Source organism: Pristis pectinata, chromosome 18 (assembly GCF_009764475.1).
Source record: "Pristis pectinata isolate sPriPec2 chromosome 18, sPriPec2.1.pri, whole genome shotgun sequence".
Classification (NCBI taxonomy): domain Eukaryota; kingdom Metazoa; phylum Chordata; class Chondrichthyes; order Rhinopristiformes; family Pristidae; genus Pristis; species Pristis pectinata.
Genome location: NC_067422.1, coordinates 1,557,706 through 1,570,444, shown reverse-complemented (window position 1 = coordinate 1,570,444; position 12,739 = coordinate 1,557,706). Strand labels below are relative to the sequence as shown.

The window sequence follows — 12,739 nt, the reverse complement described above, 5'->3', positions numbered from 1 at the left end:
GTTGCCATACCAAGCTGTGATGCATCTGGATAGGATGTTTTCTGTTGTGAATCTATAAAAATTAGATGAGGGTCAACGGAGACATGCCGAATTTCCTTAGCCTTCTGAGGAAGTAGAGGCACTGGTGTGCTTTCTTGGCCATAGCTTCTATGTGATTGGATCAGGGCAAACTATTGGCGATGTTTACCCCAAGGAACTTGAAGTTCTCAACCATCTCCACCTCAGCACCATTGATACACACTCCATACTGCTTCTTGAAGTCAGTGATCAGCTCTCTTGTTTTGCTGACATTGAGGGAAAGGTTGTCCTGACACCATGTCACTAGGGTTAGCGTTTAAAAGGCATTTGGACAGGTATTTGATTAGGAAAAGAGTAGAGGATATGGGTCTAATGTAGGCAAATTGGATCAGTGTAGATTGGCATCACAGTCGGCATGGACGAGTTGGGCCAAAGGGCCTATTTTTGTGCTGTACAGCTCTATGTCTCTGTATCTTCATTTTCCCCACTGAAACTGCAGTGGAAGTTTGATTTCCACAAACACCTCCAGAAAAACGTTTTTTTTGAAGCAACAGTGATAATTTAATGTCCAATTCAAAGCAGTACTTAGTAAAAGGATTTTACTAAATTTACTAAATTCTCAGTAAAAGAATTTAGCATGTACTTTTTGTGGAACTATATGGCTTTAATTTCTTAATAAAATAGCTGCCTTGAAATAAAATACTGATAAGCCTGACATTTTTCCCCTTTCATCTTCATCACAGATGATCCACAATTACATGGAGCACTTAGAACGAACCAAACTTCACCAGTTGCTCGGAATAGATTTGCAAGAACCAGGAGTGCACAGCAAAGTTAGGTAAGCATTTTAGGATTTGTTGTCTCCTGTCTGGCTGAATAGAAATATCGATGCTTTTCTGAAACATGTGACCAGTGACCCATTTGCCTAATGTCAGACCAATGAACAATAGTTTGGCTGATGTCAGACAAGTGCATTGTACAATAGAGCTGTAGCTAGTTAATAGGCTGGAATTAAAATAATTATGCTGAGAGCATTGATTTAATAGCTGTAATACTGTTCACAGAACAGCTGTTAATCAAAAATTGTCAGTAGAAGGATGGTTTTTAAACCATAAGTTTTTACTTCTGGTTATTCTACGCAAGAGCTCAGCCTGGTTATTCATTTGGATAATGAGGACTTCTTTTATGTGCATGTATTATGTAAGCAGTCATTTTCTTTTGCAGCCAATAAGAGAAGTCGCTGAGGGAGGATGGATAGTGAAGCATTGGTTGCTAGTGCTGCAGCATTGATGCTGAGGTGATCAGCTGAATGGGTTTTAAGCATTAGCGGAATGATGTAATTCTGTGTGAGCTGCTGCAGAATGTAGCTTGCAGGGTGTGCTGATGCCATTGTTTAGTGTAGCTACTTTTGTGGCCGTGGTTGAGTGACAGAAATTTTCAGTAGAAGGATACACCCTCAACCCGTTGTAACCTTCCCCACAGTGTTCTGGTCTCTGAGCACAACCATGCCAGCACAGAGCCATGAGTCCTGGTTGCATGCTTCTGTTTGTGTTTGGCTTTGTTGGCGGGGCGGTGGTCATTAATTCAGCTATCCTGGTGTCGCTGTCTGTTTTGCTGCTTGTACATTATTCCATTTCAACGGGCCTTCCGGCGCTGACACAGAATCTTCCAAGGAAAATCAGGTACTGGCCTGTCCTGTGGCCTATTTCTTGTGCAGAAACTGATGGTTTCTTCCATATTTATTTTATGTAGTAACAGTATATCGATATATCTCTTTTCTCTTATCCTTCCCAGTTACTTCCTACAGGCAGATAAAAATGCTTCAGTTGTAAATGCAATTAAAGAATACCCATTTGACTTTGAGAGATTTTATTTTTGCGAACTGAATTGTTGTTTAAAAAAAATGTTATGTTCTTGAAGGCAGAGCATGTTTGTTCTGAAGTATTAGGACTGGAAAGATTGTTTTATCCTTTGTTTCTGAATGAAAAAGTTGCTTGTTTCTGAATACGTAAAATGGTTGCATTGTACTTGCATTCTGTGAATACAAGAACAGGACTTAGTTATAAGCCAGGTCTGGTATGTAGTAACACACGCACACTTTTACCACTTTTTTGTTACTGTCATTACATATACTAGTTTGTAAATTAGATGCAATGTACTGTAACTAGCAATTTACTTTCTATTTAGTGAGGAACTTAATTGTTACATGCTTTAGATCTGTTGCAATCATTGGTAAATTAATTTTCTTCTGTCAGCTTTTTTCTTAATTGTGTACTGTGTAATTTTGTTCTCTTATTAGAAACTGTGTTCTCTTGTTAGAAATTGTAGTTTCAATAAATGAGGGTGTCACTTTAAAAAAAAGTTTATTGCGCGATGTTAACTTTAAAGCAGCCAATCTGGGGATCAGACTGGCTTTCTGGAAATTCTGCTGTCTTGACTAATTTATTCCTGAATTCATGAACCTATTTTGCAAATGAGTTCTTTTTTTGTCCCTTCCCTGGGAGTTTGTGATGGCACACTATACAGGGACTTTACTATGTCTAACCCTTTTTTTTTGTCTTTATCCCTGGATTCCCATTTTTCCCTGTTTTCCCCTGTTTAATACCTTCATTAAAACATTGCTGGCAAAAATCTTCAAATTAAAAATGTTTCTCTCACAGTTCAAGATGCTCTCCAGCACCTACAGAACTCACTGGTTTGAAGGCCTTCCCTAATCCAGTGAACACTGCATGTTCCCAGAAAAGGGGCAGGCAGTTGGCCTGGCAGACCCCACCCCCCACAACAGCCCACTGACTTGCAGTGTGAATGGTCACTTCGGCCGGACCCAGGGAACACTTTCAAGGATGTTCCTCGACTAACTTGCCTTCCCCAGACCATCAGTAGTGTGGGGCTGAAATGCAACCAGAATTTCAGGAGCAGCCTCTTCATGTACTCAGACACAAGAGATTCTGCAGATGCTGGAATCTGGAGCAACACACACAAAATACTGCAGGAACTCAGCAGGTCAGGCAGCATCTATGGAGGGAAATAAACAGTTGAAGTTTCGGGTCGACCAAATGTCGACTGTTTATTTCCCTCCATAGATGTTGCCTGACCTGCTGAGTTCCTCCATCATTTTGTGTGTGTTCCTTCAGGTAACTCAAATGGGTTGCAACGTCTCGAGTTACCTTGTTCAGGCCATAGGAATGGCAGGTAGCCTGGAAGTCCATGTACCAGCTTAAAAACCTGTTACATTGGACTCCACCTCTGGTTAGGTCATTGATTTAAAGGGGGAAGGATTGTACATAGAGAGACCTACATTGAGCACCTCTTGCTGCCAGATGGCTGATTGGACTGGCTTGGTGTGTCTGGATCACAGATAAGGGTGAGGAATGGGAGCGTGTACAGGAGCACCCTGTACAAGAACCCCTCTGTGCAATGTGAAACTGGATAGATTGCATTTCCAGGAGACTGCTCAAATTGTATGGGACTGGATCCCAAGAATGGTTTCAGGTCATGGGTCTGATGAGCAATTCCCATAAAGAAGGGTTCGGTTCAATTGCCATTGGCCCACACTCTTGATTCCCCCTTGACATTCACTGTGGTGGATCCACCAGTCTTCAGTCATGAACCTCAGTGGCTTATGGATAGCTCCTCCACAGTCTGACAACTGTTCCATGCTGCCATTGGGGGAAAAAAATTGTATTTCTGAACTTGAAGGGTATTTTTAAGTAAATGTACAATTGGATGATAAAAATGTGAGGCCTAGTAACATTGGTGTTTCGTGACTAGTTTGGTTGTCAGCTAGTTAAGAAATAATACAGCTATTAAACATCAGACCCTCAACACACAAGTAAAGAGTTAATTTTGAAAGGATTTGGATCATTCATGCGTAAAAATGATTGTATGAGAATAGTTCCAAACTAGAACTGTTCATAAGCTATATACTGATTTCAACAGAGAAAGTTGAAATTTAAGGCTGCAGTGTCTTTGTACTCATCTCATGTTAGCCATAGTTTGAATATTAAATTAATGTTATAATTCTGAGAATGAATTATGTAGAAGCCTTACTCAATTATGAATTTGAATAGTCATTTAAACCTTTGATGCTCATAAGTTGCCTGGAAGTTACTTATGGCCAAATCTCTCCAGCTGTGTCCCTCAGGAAACTTGAAACTTGATATTTGTCTGGCCTTTTGTTCACAGCTTTCCAATTGTGGCATTGTTGAAGCTGGAATAGATAGCCAAATGTAGAAAAAGTGGATAATTTGGCTGAATAACACTGATAGCTAGCCACTATTGGATTTGACACTTAATCCAGCAGACTGAGCTGAGAGGGCAGATGGCCTTCGGATCTGGTCCCTCAGTTTTACAACAGCTGCAGCTGATGCCTCTGATGGGGCCCCATTCATTTGAATATGATGGCTGACTTTAACTGTCTTTTTACTTCGTAGTTAATTTACATTGAATGCAGCTTAAAATGAATTTATGATTGTACTTTTTTATTCATTTTAAATTTTAATTCAGTGTTTTCAGCTGTTTCTACTTAAATAATTGGAGGAAGAAAGAAATGGGCAACTACCATCCTGTTAGGCCGACATTGGGAATCTATAATGATGTTGTAACAGAATATTATTGAAAAAAATATTAGGATTGGGCAGAGGTGGCATGGATTGATGAAAGGGCTAATGTGTTCACGAACCTACGGGAGCTCTTTGAGAATGTGACTAATAGCATGGATAACAGGGAACCAGTAGTTGTCATGAGAGAGTTATACAGTGTGGAAATGGAGCATTCAGCCCACAGTGGGCACCCGTCCATCCATGTTAATCCCATCTTCTGGCATTTTGCCTATAGCCCTCAATGCTGAAGTGATTCAAGTGCTCATCAAACACTGTTAGTGACTCTGCTTCCACCACTCTCTCGGTCATTGCATTTCTGATGCTTGCCACTCTCTGGGTGAAAAAGGTCCCTCTCAAATCCCCTCTAAAATATCTTGCCCTTGCCATAAAATAGTCCTCTGACAAGGGGAAAGGATTTCTGCAGTCTACCCTGTCCATACCCCTCATAATTTTATGTACCTCAGTCATGTCCTGCTCTGTTTCAGGGAAAATAGACCTAGCCTCTCCAATTTCTTCTCATAGCTAAAACGTTCCATCCCAGGAAAAATCCTGGTGACTCTCCTCTGCACTGTCTCTAGTGCTGTCACATTCTTCCCCTAGTGTGGTGAACCAGAACTGCATCCATTACCCCAATGTTTTATAAAGCTGGAGCATAACCTCCCTGCCCTTGTATTCATTGCCCCCACTAATGAAATCCAGCATCCCATATGCCGCCTTAACCTCGTTAGCTACTTGCACAGCCACCTTCAAGAACCTTTGGGCTTATGCACCAAGGTCCCTCTGTTTTCTCAATAGTCCCTAGGGCTTTGCCATTCATGGTATGTGTACTAGCCTCATTAGTACTCCCAAAATGCATTATCTCATTTGAACTCGTTTGCTGTTTCTCAGACCATTTCACTAACCCATCGTTATCACCATATAGCCTAAGACTGTCCTCCACACTGTCAAAGCTCCACTTAGTGTAATCTGCAAACTTACTGATCATGCCACCTACAGCTACATCCAAATGATTCACGTATATTACAAACAGCAAAGGTCACAGTACCAATCCCTGTAGAACACCACCAGTCACAAAAGCAGCCCTCTAACATCACTCTTTGTCTCCTATTACCAAGCCAGTTTTGGATCCAATTTGCCAGCTTGCCCTCGATCCCATAAGCCCTAACTTTTGGACCAGTCTCCCATTTGAGATTCTAGTCAAAAGCCTTACTGAAGTCCACATCTACTGCACTGCCCTCGTCAATACACTCTGTTGCCTAAGAATTGTTGAGAATTCAGTCAGTGCTAAGAATTCAGATTGGTTAGACAAAATCTACCCTTGACAAAGCCATGTTGGCCATCTCTGATTAGTCCCTGCCTTTCTAAATGATCATTAATCCTGTCCCTCTGAACTTTTTCCAATAACATCCCTATTACTTATATTAGGCTCATAGGTCTGAAATTGCCAGGTTTTTCCCTGCTGCCCATCTTGAAAAAGGAGACTGCATTTGCTGTCCTCAAGTCATTTGGTACCTCATGTGGCCAGCGAAGATTTAAAAATCTTAGCCAGAGCCCCAGCAATCTCTTCATATGCCCCCTATAGCAGCCTGAGATAAATCTCATCCAGCTCTGCGGATTTATCCACCTTGAAGCCCACTAAGGCATTGAATACCTCCACTTTGACTTGCACTAGAATTTCACCTACCCTCTCACCGTGTTCTCCATCCACAAAATGAAAGGGCGAGAACATGGCAAATGGAATCTAGTATGGAATAATGTGAAGAAGTTATTCATTTTGGCACATAGAACAGAAAAATAGAGTATTGTTAAAAGGTGAGAGATACTGAAAGCCAACCAGTACAACAAGCGATGAGGAAGGCAATTGGTTTATTGGCCCGCATTATGAGAGGGTTGGAGTACAGGCGTAAAGATGTCTTACTACAATTATATTGTGCCTTGATAAGGTTGATTTGGAGGATTGTGTACAGCTTCTAGGTGGAGTACAGCAAAGGTTCACTTGTTTATTTCCAAGGATGGTGGGTTTGCTGTCTGGGGAGAGACCGAGTAAACTTGGCCTATATTCTCTCGAGATCAGAAGACTTAGGGGAGATTTCATTGAACTACATAAAATTCTTAAAGGTCAATAGATTGGATACAGGGACGATGTTTCCCCTTACTGAGGAGTTTCAAACCCAGATTCGCCACCCCAGACTGAAAAGGTTGACCATCTAGTACTGAGATGAACATAAATTTCTTCACTCAGAGTTGTAAACCTTTGGAGTTCTCTACCCTGGAGGATGGTCGAGGCTCAAAACACAGATCAGTAGATTTCTGGACAATAAGGGAATCAAGGGGTGTGGGATGGTACAGAAAATGTCAGAAGATTAACCATGTTCTTGATGAATAGCAGAGCAGATTCAAGGGCCAAATGTCTGCCAGCTGTACACATTCCTTGTGTTCTAATGTTTCAAGTCTTTGAATGTATTTGGACATAAGAAATAGTGAAGGCTTTTTAATAGTGTAACCATACTATATCAGGACAAGAGGCAACAGCAAGCATAAGTTCTCTCAAGTGTTCACACCTATTCATTAAGATTGTGGCTGATTCTGTAACTCAAGTCTGATCATAGTATTCCTCAATTCCCTCACTGTCCAAAATCTGCCACACTCAGTCTTGAACATACAACTGATCATTCACAGCCCTCCATAGATGATAATTCCAAAGATTTACAACGCTTTGAGTGAAGACATTTCCTTAAAGTTCTGGCACCTAGCTCAGAATCAAAATCAGAATCAGATTTATCATCACTGACATATGACGTGAAATTTGTTGTTTAGGAGCAGCAGTACAGTGCAAAGACATAACAATCTATAAATTACGAAAATAAATAATTAGTGCAAAAAAAAGGAATTATGAGGCAGTGTTCATCGGTTCATGGATCATTCAGAAATCTGATGGTGGAAGGGAAGAAGTTGTTCCTGAATTGTTGAGTGTGGGTCTTCAGGCTCCTGTACCTCCTCCCTGATGGTGGTAACGAGAAGAGGGCATATCCCAGATGATGAGGTTCCTTAATGCTGGATGCCACCTTCTTGAGGCACCGCATCTTGAAGTTGTCCTCGATGATAGGGAAGATTGTGCCTGTGATGGAGCTGGCTGAGTCTATAACCCTCTGCAGCCTCTTTTGATCCTGTGCATTGGAGCCTCCATACCAGGCCGTGATGCAACCAGTCAGAATGCTCTCCACTGTACATCTGTAGAAATTTGCAAGAGTCTTTGGTGAGATACCGGTCAGAAAAACAACACTCTACCACTATCCTCTGCCTCCTATTACCAAGCCAATTTTGATTCATCTTGCCAACTTGCCTTGGATCCCATGTGTCCTAACTTTCTGGACCAGCCGACCATTTGGTACTTTGTCAAAAGGCTTGTTAACGTCCACGTAAATCACGTCTACTGCACTGCCTTCATCAATTTTCCTAGTTACCTCCTCAAAATAGAGATTTGTGAGAGAGAATTTCCCCTGCACAAAACCATGTGACTCCTGCTTTCCAAGCGAACATAAATCCCGTCCCTTAAAAATTTTTCCAATAATTTCCTTATTGTCAATGTCAGGCTCACCAGCCTGTTGTATCCCAGATTATCCTACTGCCCTTTGAATGAAGGAGCAACATAGCAATCTTCCAGTCTTCTGGTACCCTGGTTGTAACTAACAAAGATGCAGAAATCCTCATTAGAGCCCCAGCAGTCTCCTCTCTGGCTTCCCAGAATATCCTGAGATAGATCCCATCAGATCTTGGTTGATTTATCCATCTTAATGTACCAATATCTCAAACACTTCCCCTGTCCTGACAGACATTTTCCATGCCTACTCCTCCCCCAACTCTTGATCCTCCATGTCCTTCTCCCTGGTTTCATGCCTAAAACTTTCATACCCAGGACATTGAGTTGCCAATCTTGCCCTTCCTCAATCATGTTTCCATGATAGTAATAATATCATAATCCCATGTGCTGATATATGCTCTTATTTCATCTGTCTTAACTGTGAGATTCTTGCTTTAAAGTAAATGCAGTTGAGCCTACTTGCCCTCTCATTCTCCCCCACCTGCTGCTGTCTTCTCTGCCCACTGTTACATTTTTTTACATACAGCTCTGGCTCCCCACCTGCTGCACTATCATTCTGGATTTCACCCCTCTGCCTCACTAATTTAAACCCTGCTAAGTAGCACTGGCACTGCAAGGATATTGGTTCTCCTCCAGTTTAGGTGCAACCTGTCCTTTTTATATAGGTCACTCCTGCCCCAGAAGAGATCCCAATGATCTGCATAACTGAAGCCCTCCACCTCATCACCCTGCCGCACCAGCTCCTTAGCTGCGCATTCAGCTGTCCTATCTTCCTATTCCTATACTTACTAGCTTGTGGTACAGGGGTTAATCCTGAGATTACAACCCTAGAGGTCCTGCTGTTCAACTTTCTACCCAACTCCCTAAGTTCTCTTTACAGGACCTCGTCTCCCTTCTTCCCTATGTGATTGGTAGCAACATGGACAACAACTGCTGGCTGCTCGCCCTCCCCTTTAAAATATTTTGTATCCAACATCCTTGACTCTGGCACCAGGGAGGAACACACCATCCTGGAGTCTTGCTTGCAGCCACAGAACCACTTGTCTGTCCCCCCCTGACCATTGAGCCCATAATCTAGACTATGTCCTCTGCTCTATAACAGCCAGTTGTGGTGCCATTGATTTGGCTGCTGCTGCTATACCTTGAGAAGCCATTCTCTCTTTCCAACTCCTCCCCCTCCCCCCCCCCCCCAACAGTATCCCAAGTGGTTTACCTGTTGGAGACGTGTACAGCCACAGGGGACTCCTGCACTGCCTGTCTGCCCTTCCTGGCAGCCATCAACTATGTTCTGTCTGAACCTATAGTGTGACCACCTCCTGATCAAAGATGGATGGAGAGGGGCGACTTGTTGTGTGCAGCTCTTTAGGGAATCATAAGTTACTCCAGTTTACTACTACTACAGCTGGAATCTGCAGCCACAGAGACTGCAGTAGTAACATTGCTTCAAGTCATTTAAAAAATAACCAGCCATCTTCAGATCTAGCTGAGGCCTGCAGACCACTCAGGGAGTGAGTGCAGCAGCTGGAAGCTCAGGGAGGGTCTCCATTGTTTCAGAAAGGGGAGGGGAGCAGGTAAAACTGAAACACAGGGCCCTAAGATCTGCCCCCACACCCCCCCCCCCCCCCCCAACCTCCCTACCATCCTCCTGGCAAATGTACAATCTCTGGAAAATAAAATTGAACACCTCAGAGCAAGACTACAGTACCAGAGGGACATCAGGGAGCTGTGTACTCTGCTTCACAGAGACATGGCTCACCCCCAGCACTCTGGACACAGCGCTCCAGCCCAAGGGCTTCGCCATCCACTGCAGGGACCGGACGGCAGATTCAGGTAAAGGCAGAAGCAGCGGTGGCACTTGCTTCATGATTAATTCATCATGGTGCATAGACATGGCAGTTCTGTCTCAGTCCTGCTCCCCTGACTTGGAACATCTGGCAGTCAAGTGTCATCCATTCCACCTGCCAAGGGAATTCTCCACCGTCATCCTGGTAGCAGTGTACATTCCACCCCTGGCAGATGTCAGGCTGGCATGGGGGGAGCTGAGCACCGTGATCAGTAGTCACGAGACAGCGCATGCTGACACCTTCGCAATCATCGCAGGGACTTCAACCAGGCCAGCTTGAAGAAGTCTCTGACCAACTACCACCAACATGTCACCTGCGGAACCAGACGAGCCAACACACTCGATCACTGTTACACCACCATCAAGAACGCTTACCATGCCGTCCCATGCCCGCTCTTTGGCAAGTCTAATCACCTGGCTGTACTTCTATTCCTGGCATACAGGCAGAGACTGAGGACCGCAGCACCAGTGGTGAGGACCGCGAAGGTCTGGTCAAGGGAGGCGGAGGAGCGTTTACAGGACTGCTTTGAATCGGTGGACTGGACCATATTCAGAGATTCATCTTTGGATCTGAATGAATATGCCACGGCCGTCACCGACTTCATCAAGGCCTGTGTGGATGAGTGTGTGCTATTGAGAACATACGGAGTTTTCCCAAACCAGAAGCCCTGGATGAACCAGGAGATTCACATTCTGCTGAGGGTTAGATCCGAGGCGTTCAAATCTGGTGATCCAGAACCCAGCAAAAAGTCCAGGTACAACCTACAGAAAGCCATTGTGAGAGTGAAAAGGCAAATCTGTGTGAAGTTAAAGACATAATCAGATGCACGACAGCTGTGGCAGGGTTTGCATGCCATTACTTTCTATAAGGCGAAACCTAACAGCATGAATGGCAATGATGCCTCACTCTCTGATGAGCTCAACGACTTTTATGCATGCTTTTAAAGGGAGAATAACACTACACCTGTGCAGCATCTGGCGACCATGTGATCTGTCTTAGAGGCTGACGTCAGAACATCCTTCAAGAGGGTGACCCCTCGCAAGGCATCAGGCCCCGACAGTGTACCTGGCAGGGTACTGAAAATCTGTGCCGACCAACTGGCTGGAGTGTTCAAGGACATCTTCAACCTCTCGCTGCTGCAGTCAGAGGTTCCCATCTGCTTCAAAAGGGCATCAATCATACCGGTGCCCAAGAAGAGCAAGGTGAGTTGTCTCAACGACTGTCGTCCAGTAGCACTCATATCTACTGTGATGAAGAGCTCTGAGAGGTTGGTCATGGCTAGAATTAACTCCTGCCTGAGCAAGGACCTGGACTCACTGCAATTTGCGTACCGCCACAACAGATCTACAGCAGATGCAATCTCACTGGCTCTCCACTCAGCTTTGAAGCACCTAGACAACAGCAAAACATACATCAAGCTGCTGTTTATCGATCACAGCTTGGTGTTCAATACCATCATCCCCTCAGTCCTAATTAACAAGCTTCAAAACCTGGGCCTTGGTACCTCCCTCTGCAACTGAATCCTTGACTTCCTTATCGGGAGACAACAGTCAGTGCCGATCGGTAGTAACATCTCCTCACTGACAGTCAACGCAGGCGCACCTCAAGGATGCAAGCTTAGTCCACTGCTCTACTCTTTCTACACTCATGATTGTGTGGCTAGGCACAGCTCAAACGCCATCTATAAATTCACCGATGACACCACTGTTGTTGGCAGAATCTCAGATGGCGATGAGGAGGCATACAGCAGTGAGATACATTGGCAGGTTAAGTGGTGTCGCAGCAACAACCTCGCACTCAACGTCAACAAGACCAAGGAATTGATTGTGGACTTAAGGAAGTGGAAGTCGATAAAACACACACCAGTCTTCATTGAGGCGTCAGTGGTGGAAAGGGTGAGCAGCTTCAAGTTCCTGGATGTCAACATCTCAGAGGATCTATCTTGGGCCCAACACATTTATGCAATCACAAGGCATGCCAGCAGCTCTACTTTGTTAGGAGTTTGAGGAGATTTGGTATGTCACCAAAGACACTTGCAAATTTCTACAGATGTACAATAGAGAGCATTCTGACTGGTTCCATCACCACCTGGTATGGAGGCTCCAATGCACAGGATTGAAAGAGGCTACAGAGGGTTGTAAATTCAGCCAGCTCCATCATGGGCACAACCCTCCTTGCCATCGAGGACATCTTCAAGAGGCGGTGCCTCAAGAAGGTGGCATCCATCATTGTGGACCTTCATCATCTGGGACATGCCCACCACGCTACTACCATTGGGGAGGAGGTACAGGAGCCTGAAGACCCACACTCAACGATTCAGGAACAGCTTCTTCCCCTCCGCCATCAGATTTCTGAATGGTCCATGAACCCATGAACACTACCTCGTTATTCCTCTTTCGCACTATTTATTTAGTTTTGTAACTTATAGTAATATTTACATCTTGCACTGTACTGCTGCCATAAAACAACAAATTTCACAACATATGTCAGTGATAATAAACCTGATTCTGCTTCTGAATTCTGGAATCTCCCTGAAAATGTTCAAACTTTGGGTCTTTTGGTCTAGGTTATTATTTTCAATTCACCGGGAAATAAATGGACTACTTTCAATTCAAACCATCTCAATAATTCTGTCATGATTTTTACAAACAACACTTTTATTTTGACACAGACAG

At 43.9% G+C, this 12,739-nt stretch overlaps 1 protein-coding gene across 3 annotated transcripts in view; it reads left to right on the top strand.

The window, feature by feature from the left end:
• Positions 1-12,739, top strand: part of spag9b (sperm associated antigen 9b) — a 229,290-nt gene that overhangs the window by 109,294 nt on the left and 107,257 nt on the right. For 2 of the 3 annotated variants that reach the window (XM_052032824.1, XM_052032825.1), the window contains exon 4: positions 762-856. In XM_052032824.1, the coding sequence (XP_051888784.1) occupies positions 762-856 (95 nt within the window). Of the gene's footprint in view, positions 1-761; positions 857-1,327; positions 1,701-12,739 lie in introns of those variants that run through there. The other variant, XM_052032826.1, reaches the window with a different exon arrangement.